This window comes from Thermobia domestica, chromosome 7, assembly GCF_964235325.1.
Source record: "Thermobia domestica chromosome 7, izTheDome1.hap1.1, whole genome shotgun sequence".
Lineage (NCBI taxonomy): Eukaryota > Metazoa > Arthropoda > Insecta > Zygentoma > Lepismatidae > Thermobia > Thermobia domestica.
Window position 1 is genome coordinate 17,567,129 of NC_137460.1, and position 25,644 is coordinate 17,592,772.

The 25,644-nt window shown below is 35.3% G+C and overlaps 1 protein-coding gene across 1 annotated transcript; it reads right to left on the minus strand.

Moving 5' to 3' along the window:
• Positions 1 to 786: 786 nt before the first annotated feature.
• On the minus strand, positions 787 to 14,502 carry LOC145689879 (uncharacterized). The gene is made up of 2 exons (XM_081764176.1): positions 13,782 to 14,502; positions 787 to 2,407 (listed from the first exon to the last, which is right to left on the minus strand). The coding sequence occupies exons 1-2, from the start codon at positions 14,141 to 14,143 to the stop codon at positions 1,303 to 1,305; spliced, it is 1,467 nt and encodes a 488-aa protein (XP_081620302.1). The 5' UTR covers positions 14,144 to 14,502; the 3' UTR covers positions 787 to 1,302.
• Positions 14,503 to 25,644: the final 11,142 nt, after the last annotated feature.

Consider the following 25,644-nt stretch of genomic DNA (forward strand, 5'->3'; position numbering starts at 1 on the left):
AAATAAACAGGGAATGCATGATACTCATAAAGAAAACGAACACATAATAAGAAATAATAAAATTTTTCTCTGTTGAGTGAACACTAGGAAATTAGATAATCGGCCCAACAGCGATCAATCATGTTCATAAGATATATTTTCGTGCTAAGTTAGTAAAATATTTTTGGAGGTTTGATGAGTTATAATAAGTAACGAATTACATAAACGTTAAGACAATTTCATATTTCAACTTATATTTCCAGTGTACAATTTGTCCTTATGCAGGCCATTGAATAATAAGGTGCAAGCGATCAAATCGTAGGAAGAAGCAGTGACGAGAGAGTTTATGTTTAGTTTTAAGACACATTAGTTACATGTATTACAATCGAAAGAACTCTATATAGTGGGAATTGGACTAATGGAAACCTATGTACAGAATTACATAATTAGGACTACTATATTATTTCTATAAGTAGTGTATCCTTGTGCAGCTGTTAATATCTGAAAGTCTGACCTCCTATTGACACTTTTCGATTGACCCAGTTTTTTTTTCATATATCAAACTTGTGGTATATTCACTATCTTTCGCTTTATCAACCCTTCAGCAATATCATATTTCAACAAAATCGTTTAATATCAATAGTTCTCCGAGAGAGTTTTAAAAAAACAATAAAATCAATTAGTTTAGTACTGCAATCTTCCCAAAAACACAGAAAGTACAAATAAAGGAACACAAATTTTATAACCACTTGCAATTATTCAAAACATTAATACTTCAGATGAAAGAATGCAATAAAAGGTTTGAAATCTATTTAAATTTTTTAATGTTAACTTTTGAATAATTCAATTACAAAAACGTTAAAAAACAGATTAAAATTAACTTGTTAAATTTTTTGAAAGACAGATACTTCAAGTTTGTAAAAAATGTGTGGTTTGATCAATTCAGTTATAATAAGTTTAAATGATTTCTATTTAAGCTTGTTTGCTATTTGCAGTCTCGTTCATTAAAATCAATTCCCCAATGTTTAACAGCAATCGAACCAATAAGCCTTTAACTCAACACAACCTCATTTCGTTTAAAAATTTACAATTAAATTTCAGGTGATTTCGGTTCCACTTTACTTCAAATAGTTATTTCATTCTCTACATTACATCAATGGAATAATCCTCAATTACATTCTTGGAGTTTTATTGAGTTCTACAAAAATAAGCAAGCTGTAGAAATTCCGTGAAAGCCAAATTCGTTGTAGTGTGAGGTTTTTGTGCTCTGTGGATTAATTTGTGTTCTGCCAAAGCTAAAGGTACCGTAAACCATTTTCCCAACTACTGACATTTGTGACGTTGTCCTCCTGTGTGGATTAACATGTGTCTAGCCAAACTTAAACGTAGACTAAATCGCTTTCCACACTCTTTGCATGTGTGAGGTTTATCTCCTGTATGGATTAACATGTGCTTAGCCAAAGTGGAACGGTGATTAAATCTCTTTCCACATTCTCCGCATGTGTGAGGTTTTTCTCCTGTGTGGATTAAGATGTGTGTAGCCAAATTTGAACGGGTTCTAAATCCCTTTCCACACTCTAGGCATGTGTGAGGTTTTTCTCCTGAGTGGATTAACATGTGTATAGCCAAACCTGTTGGTCGACTAAATCCCTTTCCACACTCTTTGCATGTGTGACGTTTTTCTCCTCCGTGAATTAACATGTGACTCGACAAGTTCGAACGTTGACTAAATCGCTTTCCACACTCACTGCATGTATAAGGTTTTTCTCCTGTATGGATTAACATGTGTTTAGCCAAAATATAATGGTAACTAAATTCCTTTCCACATTCTCTGCATGTGTGAGGTTTTTTTCCTGTATGGATTAACATGTGTGTAGCCAAATTTGAACGGGATCTAAATCCCTTTCCACACTCTAGGCAAGTGTGAGGTCTTTCTCCCCTGTGCATTAACGTGTGTGTAGCCAAATTTGAACGTCGACTAAATCCCTTTCCACATTCTTTGCATGTGTGAGGTTTTTCTCCTGTATGGATTAACATGTGTGTAGCCAAATTTGAACGGGACCTAAATCCCTTTCCACACTCTAGGCATGTGTGAGGTCTTTCTCCTTTGTGCATTAACACGTGTGTAGCCAAACTTGAACGTACGCTGTATCCCTCACTACACTGTTCGTAACGGTGGGATTTCTCAGCTGTATGTATGGTCTTATGACTTGAACAAGTTAAAATTTGAGTATTGCGTTTATCACTTTTTCGGTACGTATGTCGCTGTTGACTTTTATGTGTTACAATATTACTTGACAAACGTGACGGAATAATTCCTTTGCCGAACTGCTTCGTAAGATCAGATTTCTCATCTGAAGGAGAAATTGCTTCTTTTAATATAATAAACGTATTGTCTTCTCTGCGAAGGTCATATTCATTGTAGCGCCTGTAACACGTTCAATAAACAAGGAAACGTGAATTGAGTTGTTAATAATAAAAAAAAAAGAATAAAATAAAATCATTCATTATATTTCAAGATAAAATTACGATTAATTTTGTTCTGTTACGGGAAATATGGAACCGTGAACTATCGACGTTTTCCAGATCTCTGTATTCTCGAAACAAAAGTGTGTAATTTGCTTTAAATGTTGTACAATTATTTATATAAACGATGTCAGAGTTAAGTACAGGCCGAACGTATGTATATGTTCTGCTTGTTGTGCTACGGAATAAATATTTCATTCTTATCTGTGAAAATAGATATTTATTATCACTCAAATATTTATATATTATTAATTTTTGTCACAAAATTATACAATCGCAAGATCTTGTTGCAATTACAGCTACAAGAAAATGTTATTACGAAAAAGAAACAAAGGAAAGGTATAAAAAAATTATATTGCACAAAATATGTCATTTGAATCAGTGAAGCAATCTCTACGTGTGTTTCTAATATAGTCTGATACTTTGATATAGTAAACTTTTATACGTAATGCAATCTTTGCGTCTATTGATAAGTAGCTTCGCGGTTACATCTGATACACACTTAAGACGTCTTATTAAATAAATACTTTTGTGAGGCGGCGAGTATTTAATTTCTTGTAATTTTTATCTGTTTATTTGAATACGTGACATTATGATACCAGAAGTCCACGTTAAGGTAATGTGGGCAAGCATTAGCACCTTCGTCACCCTTAGATTATTACTAATGCTATTGTACGTTTCTGCTCAAGAAATTGAATTTAAATTTCTAATAACCTGGTGTAATTCTATTCGGAGAAATCAAAATTCTGTACTCGGTTTGGAAACCTGCTATTACTTTTTTTTTTTTCAAACAATGCCCACGTTTGTTATAAGCATTGTGAAACACTTCAGTCATTATTGTTTATTATATTAAAACTTAAAATGGCGCTTAAAGATAAATGATACACGGTGATTAGCAAAAAACGCAAGAAATGTGTTATGCATCACACTACAGTGTTATGCATCACATTACATAAGATAAGGAGCTGAACTGCGGGAAATAAAATATCTAATATGTTGAGTGTCTATATTTAAGTGGCATTTTATCATGTAACGTTCATACAAATGGTTATCATAAGGACGGGAAGAGGATTAAATTTTTACGTGAAAAATTATATTATGTCGGAACTCTCTTTTGCATCTGTGTTTTGGGAAATACAATATTCAAAAGGGAGAACATGAACAATCTGCATATCGTCGCATAAGAACCACAGGAATGTAACTCCATTTTCGTAGGTTTAAAAGCCAGAAGGCAAAAATATTGTTTTCTTAAAAAGATGTGAATTTAATACGATGGTAACTGAGCTATATTACAACAGACATTCGACAAGAACAGATGGCGTTACGTTCCGTTTAGAGCAAGTGGGGATTTCGAAATTGTGTCCAAACATAAAGAAAATGAAAACCGCATTTTTGAAGTTACGTTCCTCTAAGTTTCCTGCGACGATATTATATCTCAGTAAACAAACTCGACATCTAGCTAATTTGGCATTAGCTACGGAAATGAGTAAATCGATTGAAATTAGATTTTACACTGCAGTAAACCAGACATGTATCTTACCTAGAAAACTTCTTCCTTTCTTTTTTTCGTTACTGTCATTAGAAAGAAGATCCTACGAGTAAGAGAACCGATTTAAATCTTAGGCGAAAAGCAATGTATCTGACGAGTGGATTATGGTAGGGAGGTGAAATTTTTCATAAAATCTCTTCAATACCAGTCAGAAAGTGGTCAACGCCTTACGACATGGAAACGGGAAATTTCCCTATATTTCCTTATATATAATTTAACACATGATATAAAATTATTATGTAAAGTCTAGAACTTCATTATATATTCTCTGATGCAGTTAAGTGATCAAAATCTTGCAAGCATACCAGAAATTTTTAGAAAACTACCTTTTCAAGTGGATGTTGTGAAATTACTCTGTAAATCCATGTAATTTCAAATTAACTTATAGACTTGTATATCTGTTTTAACACATGCAACGTCAAAAACAGCAAAAAAGCTTGTAGTATAGGACTTAAGAATTAACTAATGGGAAGCAAACCATGTCTATCATATCTTTTTCAAATAAGGCCTTTATAGTTTTCGAACGTGCATCTTTACTTATATAGAGCATTCTACTTCATGGGAAAAACATCGAGGAATCACTACTTCTTCCTCCAGAATTCACATTAATATTACATGTTTCATTCCCGCGTTACTACAAAACAATACTCAAAGGTGAAGACTATTGGCACTCTTCACTAAGTATCTCTACTTAGTTTTAAGCGTCTTATACATATCTTCTTTAAACACAAACTTGACGGACTAAAAATTATATAATACTATATGCCTAATACTATCATGAACACTGGACATTTATAAAACATTACAAAATAAAAAATACAAAAGTAATTTATACTTAACCCGAGAAAGCCCATTTTAATTTTAACCTTAAAAGGCCCAAAGGGTGCCTCTGATTCTCCCTGTTGCATATACAAGCTACCTGGACTCACCGTGGACTCCGTCGTTAATATGAAAGGCTAGTCAATACTTTGCTATGAAATCAATTGTCAATGGTAATAAACAATGAACAGTATCAAATTATTAGAAAAGTGGATACTTGAATAGCAGCTCCAGATGCAACCCTTGGGCCTTTACGTTAGTATAAAATATAACGCTATTGTTTCTGAGGTAAAGTAAAAAAAAATGCTTAGGAAACACAATCAGAGGGTGTATTTCAAAGGAATAGAATTCTAGAGTACAGGACACGGGACGAATTATCTATTAAGAATAATGGCATTAAAAATGATCAGTGTTCCTCTGAGGTATTGATGGGCAATGGGAATAGTTTCTCTTAAAGCAGTTTACATCTTTTCTTTCATAAAAAATTCGATTCATAGCCATCGTTGTGCTTTTGTAATTAAACCTGCATTAAAGAATGATATGCCGCTTAGAAAGTATATTTTTCCATGCTACTATGGGACTTTTGTTCGAAACGCGGGATGTACTTATTAATTTTATATTTATGATTATATTCTTAATCTGACTAAAGAGGGCTAATTTAGAAGTAAATAAACAAATAAATAACGCTTTCTTGGCATTTTGTGAGTACAACAGTACACCGCAATGAAAACTGACATAACATCGCTCTGAAATCATTCTTAATAATAATGATGATGTCGGCCTAAAAGAGTTCTAAATAAAAGAAAGAAAAGCCGCTAATAAAATACCCTTTACCCTTTTCAAGTGTACTAGGAGGATATTGTCTGAGAAAATGCTGCTGCCCTTAATAAAAATTGAGACTAACCTTGGTTTGAAATCGACTTGTAGTCATAATGACAATCTCCTTTTAAAGGAAAGCCACAGAGGGAGAGAGAAAAAACAAACAACGTCGGGCACTGCTATCGACTATCGAAGCAGAAAAAATTAATGCGCATATTTTATTAAATTCATGATTGACTTTTGGTGACAAACTTAGCAGTTGGCAACTATGCTCGTACTCGTTCAGTATATGACATCTCTTCGACTCCACAAACTGACTTTTCTTGTGAATGTGTGTCTGTGCAGAGCAATAGTTCTTTGTCTTGAAAACATTGAAACTTCCGGTTGTGTAGTTTCTAGAACATTCCAGAAGCTGCTGGATCATTCCATATTTCCGGTGATTTCGAAAGTTAGTTATGATTGGGCAATTTTCCAATTACTGGCCAATCAGGAACAGCGTTACGTCCCTAGTATACCCTTCTCACGTGCATTGTGCAACCAAGAAGTGCGCCAAGTAATCGGGACCTGGTGATCGACGAGTAAGACACGCGTCCCGATGTGAGAATCATTATTTTGTATAAGTGAAAAATAACAGAGAATCTACGTTTAGTTGGTGAACACAAGTAAGTCTAATATGTATAATTTAACGCCCAATATCAGTTGAAGTTTTGATCGGGAAAAATTTTATCAGATAAGAAGTTTTACTAGGTCCAAACCCTGCATTCCAAAGAAGATAATGAGAGCAGCATACCACCTCAAGGGAAGTGAATCTGTAAGTAACATTGGCTAATATTTTAGAAGAAATCAGCAGGCGATTTCAGCGAGCACTACCCAGAACTTATCTAATACAGGAGTTCATCGGCCGATTAGTGTTGAAGTGATCATACCTTTTTAGTTGCAATTAGTACGCCAAAACACACAGTCGTCAATTAACAGTGAGCATTCAACAGAAAAAAAAATATACGTATAACTAAAAGGCCACAGATAAGCGAGCTCGCATGCGCATAATTATTTTCGTGTAAATAATTTCTTATTTACAAATAGTGTTCTAGCTAGATAGGGAATTCCATAAAGAAAGGTTATAATAATATTTGATATACGAATCTTAATTTTATTGTGTGTTTAATACGAATAGTATAGACGTTATCTTGCGTTGCTAATATGTAATACTTATTGATTATTTCAGTTCGTGTGTACATTAATATTGAAGTATCATGTAACAATCAGTGCATATAAGACAAACAATTTTACTTTCTTCTTAAATATGAGTAGTTAACAAACTAGTTCCCGGTGTTTCAATCTTTTTGATTTTTTTTTCTAGTGTTAGTGGTGAATACTAACGCGAGAGTAGGTTGCGGTACGTACTCAATTTCAATGGTGTGAGTAGTGAACTATCCCTCGCGGTAAACTTTAACTGGTACGAGAAAGGTAAAATTAATATTTTTTTTTATTTAAATCTTTGTCATAGGATAGTTCAGACGCGACCAAACACGATGTGGCCGATCTTTTCATTTGAGTCGTTCCCAAGCTTGGATGGAGGTCGGCAAAGCATGTATATGCTTTCGGGTGAAGGGGATGATTGGGAAAGCTTTTAATTAAAGATCGATGTAAACGAAAGGTGTAAGATAAATTCGTGTGACCTCCTTCACCAAAGCGATGGCATATTTAATTGGTGCCAAAACCCGGGACAGATTTACAATAGCGTGACCAAGTTTGTTTTCATTTTGTACTGGTAATACCAAGCAAATAAGAAGTAACATACGCGGTGAATTTGTGTATTACTGAAGTGTGATTTATCTTCAATAGTTGTTATTGGTTGTGTATTTGCTATGTTTATGTCCCTTTAAAGATATATTAGTCACACATAGAGTGAATTTTTAGCTTGATTTAGAGAAATTATTAGCTTTCTTTAATCATTTATTACGGAACTTGTACAAAATGTCGGAACCTGAGGAATTAAAGAATATGCTTATCGCACTGTTTGAGAAGCAGTCAGAACAATTTAATAATACAATTGTCAGCTTAAGGGAAGATATTGGTAGTTTGGTGGAAGAACAGGTAGAAAGTGTTGCTAGTTTGAGGGAGAATATTGCGAGTTTGAAAGAAGAACAGGCAGAAAGCGTTGTTAGTTTGAGGGAGAATTTAGAAAGTAAATTGGAACAAGTTAGTAAGGACGTTTTGCAAACCAATAATGCTGTTGCTCAGATTACTACGCACATTCAGGCCATGGAAGAGAAACTAGAGGAATATAAAAATGAGTGTAGGTCAAATTACGAGTCCGTGCAGGCACAGATTGAAAATTGTAGGGTCGAGATAGTACAAGACCGCGTAAACAATCGAGAGAAGTTCCAGGAAGCAAAGGATAGGCAGGTGTTATTAGAACTCAACACAAACCGATATCATGCCCAGGTAGAGGAGCGAATTTCCGAATTTCGAGCAACGATCGACACCCACGGTGCATTCATGCAGGAAGCGATGATTGGTTTACGAGAACAGCGCGGTTAGATAAATGAAATACGGGATGATATGGTAGAAATTAAGAAAGTAGCTACCGAAAACAAAGAGGAAATTACGCAGGTCGCGGCGAGGGTAAATAAATTAGAGTCGCACACCATCCAGTCTATCCAGTAAGTCATCCAACAAGTACAAAATATCCCCACACGATCAGTTGTAAAGGCGGAAGTGAATCAGGAAGTGAATAATCGTGTTTTGAAGTTAGAGCAAGAGTTAAATAATTTACGAAGTAATCAGTTTAGTCACAGATCTGACCCTTCCACACGGGATTTACAACACAAGTTGGACTTGTTGAATGTGCATGAAGATGCAGTGTTGCCAGTATTACCAAGTTTACTACAGAATCCATGTTTAGAGTGGTTTCGAACGCGCCAACATTTGTTTACAACTTTCGAGGAATTTGGCGAGCGTTCGTCTTTTAAGCATAGGGGTTACAATTTGAAATCATGCCATTTTGTAAGATAGGCGAAATGAGTTTAAATTTTGGAGGAACTTAAAAAAGGAACTGACCTATATATGAGTCACAAATTATTTCCTACTCATGTATTTATTAGAGACGTGTTTCGACACTGTAGGGAGCACTGATGCCTAAAAATTGTTATAAATATTTTTATACACCAGTGAAATAATTGTGTATTGTCCTGGATTACTCAATACGTTATTACTAATAATGTATATTTTGCAGTTATATTTCTTGTACGCTATGTTCAAAAACTGGCATATATATATATATATATATATATATATATATAAATTTAGAAAAAAATTACTTTTATAATACTGTACAAGCTTGTATTTTTCCATGTATCAATCGAAATAGCACTAGCTTGAGAAAAAGGAATGCTTATACAAAATATTTTGAAATAAGGAACTGATGAGAATAAATAAGAAGCGCAGCGTACTTGCAATTTCCATATCCATTGCCAACACAATTGCCATTTCTAATCATAATTATAATAAAAATTGAGCAAAATCAATACCAATGAACAAGAATTACTGCGCCTTAAAACTATGGATTCCATACTGATACGGGTCCTATTTGATTAATTCCTCATCTCTAGTTTTCGTAAAATTGTAGGCTCTTTCAACTCTATAATTCCCTTCTCCATACTGTTAGTCATAAGTGCATGTTAACTTGCTGTTATAAATTACGAGGCGTGTTTTTTAAATAAGGTCCGTTTTGTTGTAGACACTAGGAGTTCTTGCGCATACCACAACGAGCGTGTGCATCATGTACCGACATGCCTCGTGAACAACTGTGCTCAGTTTCAGCTTTGTAGCTGACCTGGAAGGTTGTGTTATGTGCTTTCACAATGTTTAAGACTTTCAAGTCGCCCGCCGCGTGTGAGGTTCGCTCAGTGATACGGTTTTTGTCAGCAAGAAACCTGTCTGCTGCACAAATTCATCGACATTATTGCGAAGTGTACGGTGACACTGTTATGAGTGCAAGCAAAGAACGTAAGTGGGTACCAGAATTCAAAAATGGCCGTGACAACGTCCATGAAGAGGACCGCTCCGGTCGCCCTTCTACGATTACAGTTGATTTTTTTGGCTTCAGTTAAAGGAGGGTTCGTGAAAACAGGCGCTTCAAAATAACGGTTCTTTCAAACGAATTTCCTGACGTTTCGAGATGAGTGCTTTACAAAATTGTTTCTGAATACCTAAAGTTTAGGAAACTGTGTTCCCATTGGGTATCGAAACTCATAGGAGAGAACCACAAAAACCAAAGATTTGAGTGTGCGATGAAGTTCTTGACTCGTTTTCACGAAGAAGGTGACGGCTTCTTGAGTCAGATCGTAACTGGAAACGAAACATTTCGCATATCACGCCCGAATCGAAGCAACAGAGCATGGAATGGAGACACACACACTCGCCTGTAAAGGTAAAGGCCAAACAGACTCTGTCCCAGCGCAAAATCATGGCGTCGGTGTTTTGGGATAGGCATAGTGTTTTGTTGGTAGACTTCATGCAACGAGGAACCAGTATGAATGCAGAAGCATACTCCAAACCCTGAGAAAGCTACGCAGAGCGATTCAAAACAAAAGACGCGACATGCTTACAAAGGGCATTGTCCTTCTCCATGACAATGCAAGATCTCACACTGCAGGTCAGAGCCGCGATTTGTTGGACAGTTATTCCTAAGAAGTTGCAGATCACCCACCCTACAGTCGTGATCCTATGCCGAGCGATTACCATCTGTTCCTCCACCTGAAACAACACCTCAGTGGCAATCGTTACAATGATGACGACGATGTCAAAACGGCAGTGAACTCTTGGTTATCGGAGCAGGCGGCAAGTTTTTATGAAGAGAGTATTTTAGAATTGGTTGAGAGGTATGATAAGTGTTTGAACAAACTTGGCAACTATGTCGAAAAATATAGTAAAGTATGTACTTTCTGAAAATACATTTACTTTTTGAAATAACCTTTCGTTGTGTATTTATGTTCAAACGGGCCTTACTTAAAAAACACTCCTTTTAGTATACAAACCGAGCTTCATGCTTGTAACGTGATGACAAGAGATAGATAGAAAGAGAGTGAGAGAGAGAGAGAGAGTAAATTTTAACATTTCTTTTAATACTTCCTTTTCCCCAGATATGGTAAATTAAATAATGATATATAGCCTTCAGTTTTTTCAAAACTCCGATGTCTTGCATAAAAGCACTTTGAAGTATACAAACTCTACGGTGTATATGTGTATACAAGACCAAAACATTAACTGGTCGAGGTTTACTATAAAACTTAGAAAACTAATTTGTAATAACATTTTAAATAATACCGTATTGTGTATGTTCTGCATAAATTCTTTTACAAAGTAGTTAGCAACCACTAGAAGCGACATGAATAACAAAATTCAATGTTCTAAATCATGACACGGAAAAAATGTTCTGGAATTAAGGAATCCACATAGGTAAGAAATTTACGTTCCTAATGTATTGTGTTACTTTGGATTACAACTATGCAAGCAATGAAAGCATTTCAGATGTTACTCATAATACCTCTAGGAACCTACAAATACGTATTCAACACGTATGATATGTAGGCTTATGTTATATACAGTGTTTTGCGCTATCCTCGTTTTCGTGTATACTTATTTGTGTTGACCCTAACCGAAGCATCTTTTTGCTTCCAGCCGTACCAACACCCTTCACCTTGCCCCAATTTACATAGCAATCTTCTTGTTTTACTGACCATCTAGCACATATTGGTTAGTGTTGTTTGTACAATAATTCTTATATCGCATTCGTGCAATAGGACCCTAAAGTGATCCTGTATGGAGAAATAGATGTCCATATCCTAGAAATGACTGCTGAATATATAAAAAGTCGACTTTTTTGAAAGAAATGAGTACCGGTATGAAATGACTTTATGTATGCTCATCTACAATTAATGAACATCCATTGTTGGTTAAAATACCCTTTTATCTTTTATTTAGTTAATGTCTTTTGAAGCCCACCGGAAAGGTGAGGCTAGACTCATTCGAGCTAAATCCTGAATAAAATAACAAACGTAAATAGTTTTTGTTCCAGTATAACAATTCCACGTTTAAATTTCGAAAATTTTAGGATAAATTTCATTCTCACGATCTGTTATTTTACCTAAGTCTCTATATAAATAGAACACTATCTTCGAGCACCCATATTATAAATATATACAACAATAAAGAATTTAGGGTTATAGTTAAGGAGCCGTACTTCCCATTTAGGGAAGGGCAAATTTTTACTTTAAGCCAAACAGTGACTTCAACCGGATCACATGAATAGATTACAATTACTAACACAGTGAAAGTAATGTACGATGTTAAGAGTTATACTATAAGTACAAGGGCCACAAAGTTACCATACGATGTTAAGAATTATACAATAAGTACAAGGGCCACAATGTTACTAAACATCAATTCAGGTGAAGCGGTAACTATCAATTTTGAGATCTATATGGGGGCTGCCACTCCCCAAACCCCCCGCTCAAGTACCATAAAAACATCCAAAATAATAATAAATAATCACACCACTACTATAAAGCTAAGATAAGAAGGGAAAAATTTTAAAAAGAAAACACTCGTCTCTAATCATAAATAAGTGCATGACAAAAAAAATACATCTCAACAAGACAATAGGACAAGCACCAGCAAACCAAATACTTTGCCTAATACTCAAATGCAAAACAAGTCAAGAATTAAAATAATATGAATTAAAAAAAGAAAACACACACCATTTCGCCATAGGAGAACACTCATGAATAATTAGCTCATAATTCATTTTACCCACTTTTACCATACGTCGCAAATATCTTCAGCCTTAGACCACAACTATAATAGGTTTTCTATAACTCAATTAAACGACACTCTGCTGCAAAGCGATATGAGTTAATATCCGAATCTAATACAAACATATTTAAAAACAAGTTCAAATTCTTTCTATTAAATTCATGAAACGGTTTCTCAATCGGATTTCCTAACTCGATCGGCGCCATGAAACGAAAATTCAAGTACGCGCTCCCCGCATGCCGTCAGCAATAGCACACACATACAAGCACACAGAACATGTGACATCACACTAACAAACTACCATATGACTGTAAAGAGGCACCTAGTGGGAAAAATATGAACTAAGACGTCACACCAAAGGCAAGAACAGTTGCAACAAGTGACTCACGCAGAAACAATTCCAGTAAGTGACTGAACCTATAAGAACCGATTAAAGTCACAGTTGGAGTCAAAGTAAAGACTTACCTAGGGAAGGACGAGAAACGCCATAGTTTCAGGAAATAGGAGCCGTACTTCCCATTTAGGGAAGGACGAGAAACGCCATACTTTCAGGAATTATTCATTGACTATATAGGATGTTAAAAAGTAGGTCAGACTGAGTTCTTGCCCTTGTACTTAGGATCATTTTCTAGGACTATCTGTTTTTTATATCGTATGGGAATAATAATGTGCCCTTGTACTTAGTGTATGACTATGTGGGGGGTTTGAAAACACATATCGCATGTCCCTTGCACGTGGATACTTCTTACTGTTGCACTACGTAGAAAAATGATTCTATTTGGTGTACAAGTAGTAATAGAACACAGAAGAAACGGAGATCACGCTGTATTCTCACTCCATGTTGAAGTGTGAATACATGATCTGGGTTTGTTGTGTGTTATATTACCACTTATACATGATATAGAATCATTTCTGTAGGTAGTGCAACAGTAAGATGTATCCTCGTGCACGGGAGATGAGAATTAGCTGTTCTTAACTATTACCGAATTTAGTGAGAAAGCGTACTTAATAATAAAGAACCATTATTTTATCAAGATACAAACTACATAAGATTTGTAACGATGGTATCGATCTCATTATTATAATTTTGTATACAGTTAGTCTGTGTGTGCCATGTCATTTCCAAATTGCAGGTTAGTAATTTACGTTCGAGATATCGCCAATACCTAAATAAGTCTATGAGGTGTTGCTTTTAACCTACAAACTTTCCGAACCCATGTATCCGTATTATTAATCTGAGTCAATTACTTTATGAAAAATTGAATATTACCTTTCTGACCAAACTGAATTTAAACCTTTTGTTGTTAATTGTTGGGTTTCCTTAGAGTACGACGCGCAAGTCCCTTGAACCACTAGTTTTCTTAGCGTTTCTGTATCACTTTCAAATGCAGGATGTTCTATGGCAAATTCTGATTTCACCGTATCAACGTTTAGTTTCTCATCCAAAGAATACATAGCTGCATCCTTCTCCATTGTTTGTTCTCCTTCCGTTGTAGATAATACTAATTCTTTGTTGTCAGTCATTAGTTCGTATGTCCACCCTTTCCCTTCGAGTGGATCTTCCTGAGGTAAGTCATAATCAAGTTCTTCTTTGCACATCAATTCAAACTTAACAGATGCATCACCGGCCATTATGACTTCAAATTTAATAAGAATTTGATACTGTTCTTATACTTCCCTTGTCTTTTAAGCTGCCAGCGTTAATGAAATGATTAACAAGATCGTTCGCAGCAACTTTGCACTTGCAGTCAAACATACGATCAGATTTCTATGAAATACAGAAAAAATGCAGTTTGAAAACAGTAAGTTCTTCTTCACAATTTTAATGTCCTACGTAACAAAGACCATCGGGCAGTTATCACGTGTATTAAACGTATAATAAATTATAAAAGCGAATTACTTAACAAAAGATTTAAAGTATATAGTAGACAAGTATGCGAAGAGAGGTGTTACCAGCTTCCACGCATAGCTATGACTAGTGATGGGCAATGGGAATAATTCCGATGGGAAGGAAAATTAAAAATGGGAATATTCCCGTTTTTTCCCCTGGCATATGAATTCTCGGGAAGGAATTCATTTCCATTTCTATACTTTACCCTTCAAATTATAAGAACCATATGACTAATTACTTTATTTTTATTTATTATGATTTACTTGAAGGTTTTAATAATTTAAAGGTTAAAAAAGTTAGAATTTCTTGACTGTACTTTATATAACTAATAATATATATTTTTTTAACTTTCATTTCAATTTGCACTAAAATGTAGCAAACCACTAATTTACAAATGATTAAAAGGAACCAGTTTGTAAAGTAATGTAGAATTTCTGTGGAAATAGAGGTGTAGTAGCATCAATATACCCCGAACTTCCGTTAATAATAGGCTTCGGTCTGTCTCCTGTCTCTGATTCGAATTTCTAAAGAGGTACTCGGACTTCTCTTTTATGCGAATTCACGCATGACATTTCGGGAAATAAGTATGAAAAAAGGTCGTAAGGTCGTGTAGCAATGTTACATGCGAAGTTATAAAGATAAGTCAGTATCTTGCAAATATTGTGAATATAAAAATGTATCCGAAAATGTTGATAAAATGCTGCGATATGTGTCTTCTCGTAGTTACCTAAACTAATTTGTTTATATCATTTTAAAATGTAACGACTCTTATGCAGTCTGAAATCTGATTAACAACTTACTACTGGGTTGACTAAAGGATCGTTAACAAAATTGTGTTCAGAGTCTCTGATTAGGACGTAGTATTGGACGTAGTTAATCACATGTGACTAATTAATCTAGAGCAGATTCCAATCTTTTACCCACGATTTAGCGTGCGACATAAAATTTCGTAATTCATGTATTTTCATTTTTACAGATTATGCATGCGCTCATCTACTTTTCCGTAGTTAACACATGTATTTTCATTTTTACAGTTTATGCATGCGCTCATCTACTTTTCCGTAGTTGCTACATTTATTTTACTCACCGATCCAATGGGGTTCTATAAGTTAATCATACCCAAATCATCACTTTAGTTGCACTAAAACTAGACTCTGAAAACCAAAAAAATGCACCTTTCTTAGTAAAGATTTAGTATGATTACTAACTAGTCTCATACTAACCATCGATTGAAGAATTCTCTCTGAATACTGCCCAATATGTTTATAATGTCAGTAGTAGGATCAAGTTTAGAAAATTCACTTAAATATAAACTTAAACTTTTTAGCGGTGTAAAAGTATGTGGACTTACTATACCATGTTCCCCACATATTTACTTGCGTAGAACATATTGTAAGTAAATATACATTTATGCGTACTCTTGGAATATAATAAAATATTAATAAAATAAAATAATATCGTTCAGAATATTCATTTTAAAGAATCCTCTGGAGACAACGGTAATAATACACTGTGGTAAAGACACAAATTTAACTTAGAAATCGTAATATAGTAATAGAATGCACTTTTTCTGATTGCAAATAAATTCCAGGAATTTGACCATTTTGGCGAATTTTCCCGGGAATATTCCTGAAAAATATCTTTCTGGGAATTTACCCATCACTATTACATACAATGCAACCATCCAGTAACTATGCGCCATGTAGTACCCCCCGCTTGCCAAACAGTTCCATGTTTACAAACGCTTATATAAAACAAACAAAATTTTCGACCTCCTTATATATTATCAACCACACAAAAGAGCAAATTAGGAATTTCTTTATAGTAAATTTTCAAAATTTAGCTAGAAAGGGATGACCAACTTTGGAACCCCACCCATGGGCACAACCTAGTACTTTGGGTGAGAAACTAAAAAAAAACTCTGTTTTTTCGTTTTAGTGCGGTCGTGCGATCCAGCACTAATGCGCTAATTACCAATAAAGAACTGATTAACGAATTACGACGCAACAAATTATCATCGACCCGAGGCTAATTTTTGAATTTAAAAAGGACATTGGAACAGATAGATTTAACTTCGAACTTTATTAATCAACCCTGGTATAGATAAAAGAGAACAACTCTTCCCTCATCGCTTTGGTATGTTTTTCGTTTGCGATGGTGAGCCTCAGTCCGATTTCATGCCTTTATATGGACATACAATGTGGAAACAGCAACTCCCTTTGTGATTGCTCTCTTGAGTTCAGAAAACGGGACATTTGCAGTTAGATTTAAATGTTGTTACAGATCATTGCGGGTTGGATAGTTTGAAGCATCCGCGTCTCTTCAGCCAAAGAGCTTGAACTTAATGCTATATGTCATAAGCGGGAAACTCCAGCCTAAGAATTCACATGCAATGTTCAACTATGAAATGCTTCAGTGCATCCCGCGCCATCTCGAAGGCAGCGCCCATACTGTCTGCAATCATAAATTGCGACCACCTCTGTGCACCTTTTTTAAACGTATAACATATCCCTGTACGGAACGAACTTAAACGTCTCATTATTTGATCTATGTCGAACAGTCTTATTTGTGCAGTATTTTAAATGTGAGTGCCGAACAGTTCCATTTGTGAAGTACTTTAAATGTGAAAACTACGTCGGGTCGATTTATTATTCGTTGTGATAAATATCACGATAAGTGGAACTCTGGAGCATGACCTCGTTTGTTACCATATACACTAAGAATTGCAGTTAGAAACGCCAGCCTGCAATATTAATTACGGAAGCAGCATCCGAGACTCGACCTAAGGACAGCGATACAACGGCACTACTGGCTAGGCGAAGACTAACGTGAGTTGTTTAATTCATATGCCAAGCCACCTACTTCCTTAAAATATTAAGCAAAGGGTTGTTAATTCATTTATTGCCTTGATTAATGTGCATGTAATATTTGTGTTTATTGAGTGATATTGTACATTCATTATCTAAATCTTAGTTTTATCATTTATTCTAAATCTAATGCATGATTTAATTACATATAGCACAGTAAATATTTTTTTACGGTGCCTGCATCCGAACCTATTGCATTCCCAGCCTCAACATGACAAAGATGCAGACAAGGTATAAACCGTGTTCGTCATGGAATAGCTGGGAAAAGAAAACAGGAAAAGTAGAATAAGAGACTGAAAGTTATTCCGAACCATCACGTACATGACGGTACCAACCTAACATGGCTTAACCTTGACAGGACCTAACTTAATCTTCTAAAATAATTGTGTCCGAATATATTACTGTTTTACTTGTTAAAATCCGACAGTATGTAGAATGGGTATTGTAGTGTTTGCGTACAGAATCTAGAATTTGAGTTACGTAGTTACATGTAGCAGACGATCTCAGAGTAAATCACGCGAAAATTGTTTTAACTTGTGAAAAATGAAATAGAATGAAAACAATAAGCAGGCTCTAAATAATATAAAGTAAGTTTAATTATCATAGAAATATTACTATTATAATTTCCTTTGTAAGAAATTGAAACATAATATTTTATTTTTGTTCGCGAAAATTTTTTCCCGCTAATTTCCGATATTATAAACAGCTGATCGTAGTTGAACACACACACACACATTTACAATATGCACCTTTTATGTTGTAAATGAAAAAATGTATCTTGTGTAAGCTATTCGTTTATGTCTGTGTTAATTTTATATTGAAACACTTCGCAAAATAAAATTTTGTCCAATTGAAATAATGATACATTAGTTTCAGAAAGGTGTTTGGTTACGTTTTGCTACCAAAGTTGTGTTCGTACTTCGTATTTTTATATTGTGAATTAGTTGTTTGTAATTTAAGTAAATATGGAGAGTAGCATCACATTAGAACAATTTCAAGCGATGTTAACAGAACAATTAGAGAAACAGTCTGATAAATTAGAGAAAAAATTAGAAAATAATAGTGAACGAATAGATGAATTAATAAATGAATGTAAACAGTCAATAACAGAATTAGCGAAGGGGTGAATTAGAAAAACGATTGGACGTTTTGAGTAGAGACATAATATCGACTAATAACACGATCACTAAAATACGTTTAGAGTTGAATAATCTAACCAAACGTGTTGAGTCAGGTAGCGAAGAAACAAGAAAAGTGTTGCGCAATAACAGGCATCCATACAAGCGGTACAGATTGAGTGTAGGCAGACTACCGAGGTCCAACGACGTGACATTAATGCTTAGAAAGAGGAAGTGCAAGGGGTAAAAGGCCAAGTAGAGGAAATTGAAAAATACCAGATACTTACAAATAGGAAATGCGAGGTTGTTAATTATCGTGCAAATAAGCAGGAAAGCGCCGTGAACGAATTAAACAGATATGTAAAGGAACTCGCAGAAAAGACAGGTGAAATAGGTGAAGAAGTGCAAGCGCACCGGCAAATTTTAAAACTGAACAGTGAGCGATCAGATGGAATAGAACAAGGTATAGAAAGTTTCAGAGAACATCATAAAGCTACTGTTGAAATGATAACCGGGCATTTTGAAAAACAGCCCGCTGTCATTGTAAAATCCAAACATGATCGAGACTTCACTCAGGAAATGCATAGGTTAGAAAGAGTAAATCGTGAACTGTTAGTACGTCAGGAACATATTGAAAATAAATTGCGACAATTCCATACTGATACACGAACGTCACCACGTAAGAATTAGTCCGATCATGAGTACCACGACTCTGATTATCAAAGTGAGGGATTCAAATCTGACGGGTACGATAGTAGTGTAAAACAAGTCTATCCGCGTAGAGTTTCTAAGCCTAAGCGTGTCATTCAAGTTAAGGATTTGCAGTATTTACCAAAGTATATAGGGCTCATGAATAGTACAACTGCGGGTTCATATATTCAGGATTTGAAAGAAAAAGCTAGAGTTGTAGGCATATATGAAGATGATTTAGTTCATCTTATCCCGTGCCATCATTGTCCTCTACATCCTAAATCTCAACCGTATACAGCATTCAATTTTGAGGGACACTGTTATCAATGTCAGCGAGTAACTTTCGGATATAGAAATGGTGGGCAGGCTTTAAATGCAATGATATCTCATGTGTTAGGCCCGGAGTTACACAGCAAAATCATTCGGTATATAGATGATAATTTGATTACGAATGACATTTCAGGATCTTTACAGTTGTTGGATCAGATTTTTGCCAAGTTCAAGCAATACAATATAACGTTAAACATTGTTAAATGCATGTTTTGCGCACCAGAAGTATCATTTTTGGGGTATATCGTCAGTCCCAGGGGAATCAGGAAGGACGAAAGAACCATTAAAGCATCAGGAAACTACCAACACCCACTAATGTCAAAAGTTTACAATCTGCGTTAGGATTATTTAATTGGTGTCAAAATTTTATACCACATTATGCTACGAAAGCCGCTCCCTTGTACGGATTGGAAAAAAGGGTCGAAAATGGCAGTGAACTGAAGAGTGTGAGAAAGCTTTCAATCAGATTAAAGATGATATTTGTATAAATATTTTGTTGTCACATCCTGACTTCACAAAACCTTTTTATGTCCAAGTGGATGCTTCAACCGCCGGTTTACGCTGTAAATTATGGCAAGAACAGGGTGATGAACCAAGGATTATCCAGTGCATTAGTCGTATCTTGACCCCCTGCGAGCGTCGGTATTCAATATCGGTACTGGAATACCTTGCCGTCATATACGCCTTGAGAAAATGGAGACCCATGTTGTTAGGAAGGCGAATTATAATTGGCACTGATCACCATGCTCTTTTATTCCTTAAACGTGTGAAATCTTGGAACAATAGGTTATCGCGTTGGATCGCAAAAATTAGTGAATTCCAACATGACATAGAATTTGTGAAAGGAAAAAATAATGAATTTTGTGATGCTCTTAGCAGACTATTCCTATCGCACAAACATAGATTGCTTAAGGTGCACGTATTCCAAGTATTGCAAGATGAAGTTCTTAATATTTCTCCTGAACGACTAGCAGATCTTCAAAGAGAATGTTCAGATTATAGAAACGTCATACGTGTCCTAGAAGGAACAGAGGATGAAATCGAATTTCGAAGCGGTAGATCTTGGAAACAAAATTATAAATTGGAAAACAATATTCTGCTCGTTCGGGATTTTCACCATCCCACCAAATGCAAAATTTGCATACCACCAGTTCTGGTGCACAATATACTCACCATTCTAATGTAAGACATCCAGGTACCGATAAGACGATTGCATTAATTTCTAAGGCATTTCATTCGAAGGGATTAAGAACTTTGGTAAAAAAAAATGTGAGAGATTGTATTACGTGCGCTCGAATGAAACCAGATCAACACCCACCAGCCAAGCTGTTGAACACCATCCCGTCACGAACACCGCGAGATTGTATTTCCATCGATATGTTGGGAGCGTACCCAATTGAAAAGTCACAGAAGCACTTCGCTCTTGTCATCATGGATTTGTGTACACGATATTGTACTGCATTCGCGTTGAGGAGTTCCACGGCCAAGGCGATTATTAGGTGTTTGGAAGAATATTATTTTCCTATGCTTGGACTGCCTCGTTTTATTTTGTCAGACAATGCGCCAGTTTTTCATTCTAAGTGTTTCGTTCAAGCCATGAAAAAATAGAATATAGTTGTTAAGTATTGTACCGTCTATCATGCTGTTATGCCCCACAATTATTCTTGTTTATACCTTTTGCTTTTCATGTTGTTTGTTTATTTGTATCTTTTGCTTTCCTTGTTTATATTCGTGTTTGTCCATTATGTAGATTTTATTTGTTATATGTTTTGTCATATGTCAACCTATTTCTTGGTCGGTATCAGAAATTAATCCTTGGAAAACTAAATTTAATTTATTTAAATATTAGAGGAAGAAGAAAGAGATATAAGACAAAAGAAAGAATTGTAATTGTGATTGGTAATTGTGAATCCGTTAATTCTTCTAACTGCAAATTTAATGAAAATAATAATATTAAAAGTTATTAATGTGTTTGAATCTTTATCTGCTAAAAGTTATATAATTTAATTCGTAATTATTCAAGTTTTGAACGTGTTGTGGATATTTTAACGGTGCCAGTAAAGTGATAAATATGAAGAATTAAATACTTTCTTCTGGGGCTGAGGCCCTTATTCTTCCATACCGCCACATTACCTTAAAAATGTTTTGATGGAAATTATTGTATAATCTGCAAGTATACAATCAAAATTCTAGTAATCTTCTATACAATGTAATTATTATCTTTGGGAACAAATATCATTTGAAACTAGTTATGGTCTTGGCACGATTTTACAATAATCATAACGTCTACTATGTTACTGAACCTTTATCTGTATAACTGAATGTAATATGAATCAGCGTAGCATTAAACATAATCTATGCCATTATATAAAACAGAGTTAGTCAACGAAGTCTGAATATTGAACCATGAAGTTAGATATCATATACAGCAATGCCAAAACGATTACGATATATACAGAGGCTATATAAAAAAGGATGAAAGATATAATTATAAATGAATATTAAAAGATAAATGTATTTATGGAAGTTTTAAATAATGTGCTTAATATATGGTAGAATTTATACTTAATATATGTTGCCTTTGTTGAATTAATGAGCTCTGGGTAATGCTGACTATATAAATAGTAACTTCAGTGTCATAATAAGATGAACTTTGACCATGGGAAATGCTTATGCGGAGATTCTTAACTAATTTCAGTGACCAAACCAGTATTATTAGTTTGTCTTCAATTTAGCTGCTATCTATTTAAATCATGTTATTGAAATCCGAAGTTTACTTGAATATTTTCCATACATTCAATCAGTTAGTCACGGTTTCCTTTTCATATTGCACCGTGCAATGTGATCAAATAGGTCTTCATGGTGTTACTTACTTCCGAAATCAAGAATCTGGATCTAAATACGATTTTCCACGTTTTGCATAAACGTGGTGGCGACTCAGTTTTAGGGCTATACATAACTCTTTGTTCTATATAAAATAAAAGTCAGATATGTCAAGATATAAAGCGTTGTCGAGCATGTCAATGCTCAGAGTTCCTTGGTGGAGAGAGTAAATAAAGAGCTAGTACAAACGTTAAGAACTTTGTGTTCACAATCACACACAGAATGGGCTAAGAATTTAACACAAGCTCTACTTCTGTACAACTACTCCATTTCACAAAATCTAGGAGTATCACCAGGCAGTTTGCATTTAAACACTGACTTCACATCCAATATTTTTACATTTTGGTGTTAAAGTTCAAGAGGATGTGTCAGATAGGGACGGAATAAATTGGAGTAATAAACTAGTTCTGGCCAATATAAGAAGATCAGAGAAAATGAAAAGGAGAAACGAAAAATGGAACCAAAACCAGAAGCATAGACGCCAAGTGCGCCCTAAAGATCTCGTGTTTATGCGGCAACATATCGTCAGCGGTCTTATAAAGAAACAAATCGCCAATTTTTTTATCTTCATCGGGGACCGTATATATGCACTAGTGTGTCTAGTAATGATAGAGCAGTTGAATTGTGGGATCCGTGAACGGGGAAGGTTTTGGATATCAATCCATGGATCGAGTTAAGATATGGACGCCTACGCCACGAACATACAGTAATTGGTTATTATTGGCTAAGAAACATTTACCTGCAAATGAAATTGGCAAACTCAAAGATCTCTCTCACCACCTTGAAGCAATCGATAGTCCCTTACCACTGTTACAACCCGAATGCGAAATCTATAACCAGCAAGAGTCAGTGAATGAGGAAAGTGACGAGTAACAAATTAAACAATGCTGTGTGCGCTTAGAAAATATACATAAGTTGAATTATTTTCTGTACAAATCACGCGACTTGTACGTTACTGATTATTGTATGCGCTCACCAGAGTGGACCAGTAAATATCTTAAGGTCATTCTGCCTAATTATTCTAGCCGACTTCAACTATGGCATTGAAAAAAAGAAAAAACAAAAAAGACGGGGAAGTTGAGACAAAATAAAAAAGCGAAATCAGTCTTACTTTTTCCTTTAGAGACACCAAACGAGATATAAAGAATTGTTCTTTGTTTAGTTGACTATATCCCTCGAATTGCGAAAGTTAGGAATTTGTTTTTCAGCTTAGAGTGTGTGCCTACCTTCACCGACGCACCCGTCCAAAGGAACCACCAGTATCCATCTACAATCAGGTACGTTCAGTTAAATATCATGTTTTACGATTTCTTTACAGTATAGGGAAATCAAAGATCAATGGGAAACGCAGAGGAAGGACAGCATCGGAAGTTTTGAATAGATAATTAATTTAGATTGCTAGTCCGGACTTTGAAAATTTTAATAATGCCCCTCCACTTTTGTAAAGTATGGCTATCCCGTTTTGGATACGGAACTTCCGTATCGAATTCTTGCTAGGATGTTCATGTTTGGTATATTTTATTTCTTTTCAGGTGCTTCCAGTTTTGGGACCAGACTTCATAATAAAATTTTATTATTCCATTTTCTTTGGAGTTTTTATTCATTCATCTTCATGCTTATATAAACATTTAGCTGTCCCCATACCATCATGCATTTAGAGAAATGTTAGGCAATCAGAGATATTTGAAATTCTAATTAGAGGAATACTAATGAATATTACAATTAATTATGAAATTTGGATTTTTGGGTCATTAAAAAAAGGTGTCTTCCTCAGTCAATGTATCCTTTTACCTGATGTTGTAACATAGGACTCGCAACATTGCCTGTCATAAGATGTGTAGTAGTCTGTGAGGACTGGCAACATTGCCTCTCATAAGATGTGTAGTAGTCTGTGTGTGTAGTGAGCTGGTAGTCAGTCCCTGGTAGTTAAGCTTTGTAATAAATATAACTTAACACAGATAACGTGTTAATTATTATTCAGAGAGACCTAAACTATAATAAGAAAGACTAAAGGTTACGACATATGGCGCAGTCGTGAAAATACCCCAGTATCCAGGTGGGCATTAAGTTCCTATTAATAATATAACTGTTCTGTGGCGAGTAAGTGATTTTTAGAACATTGCGAGAATGGAATCTGCACTCATACCAGAAAAATTAAAATAGGAGGGAAACATCCAAGCTTCGTGGCGACGTTTTAAGCAAAGTTTCACTATATACATGAAGGCTGCCGGACATAATGCTAAGTCAGATGACGTAAAGGTTGCTATACTACTCAATGTAATAGGTGAGGAAGCAGTTGAACTTTTTAATACGTTTAATTTGACTGACGAACAACGTGACAATTACGATCAAGTACTCAAAGCATTTGAGGAATATGTTATTCCGTACAAAAATGTGCTGGTGGAACGTTATGTGTTTAATTCCCGCATACAAGAAGAAGGTGAAACGTTTGATTCCTTTGTGACTGACCTAAAGAAACTAGTGAAGACATGTGACTTTGGTGAGCAGACAAATAGTGTAATACGAGATCGTATTGTATTAGGTGTTCGAGATAAAGAAGTACAAGGGCGCATGCTTCGGGCTGGAGAACTGACATGGATAAAGCCATAGAAATAGGGAAAGCAGCGGAATCGTGTAAACAACAAACTGAACTAATACATCATAAAAATGATGCCTCGATTGGAGCCGTAAAGAAAACTGCTGCGGCGACGAAAGGTGCAAGGGAAGAAGAAAAGCAAAAGCAGGTGGGTACAGAAAAATATAAAAATAAAGCACGTAAAAGTGACAGTACTTCACAGTTAGTGTATTTATGTAAAAAATGTAACACGTCACACAGTAAAGCAAGTTGTCCGGCGTTTGGTAAGCAGTGTAGGAAGTGCAAGGGCTACAACCATTTTGCAGTGGGGTGCTAAATTAAGGCGATAAACCGAGTGCAACATAACCAAATTCAGTCGGAAAATGAAGATTGTGATTTGTTAGTGATATCGTCTGCCCAGGTTTGTTCAGTTACACAAGTGGGGGAAATGCGTGAATGGACTGAAATGGTAAAAATTCAAGATCAAAACGTTAAGCTCAAGCTTGATACGGGAGCGGAAGCTAATATTCTTCTGTTACAGGTTTACAAGCAAATTGACTCACAAGCACAATATAGGCCTACAAATGTGGTGTTGGAAGTTTATGGTGGTACAAAAATAAACCCGTTGGGTATTGTAAATCTATGTTGTACTCATAAAAATGTAAAAGCTAACATAATGTTCTTTTAATTAAGGATAACAATAATGCATGCAAACCGTTATTAGGTCTCGATGGTTGTGTGAAATCAGGGTTAATAGAACGTGTGTCAATAAACCCCGT

Coding starts and splice junctions, on each gene's coding strand:
- LOC145689879 (XM_081764176.1), bottom strand. CDS start 14,143: ATGGCCGGTGATGCATCTGTTAAGTTTGAATTGATGTGCAAAGAAGAA. Junction 2,408..13,781: donor AATTCAGTTTGGTCAGAAAG/GTAATATTCAAT, acceptor AACGTGTTACAG/GCGCTACAATGAATATGACC.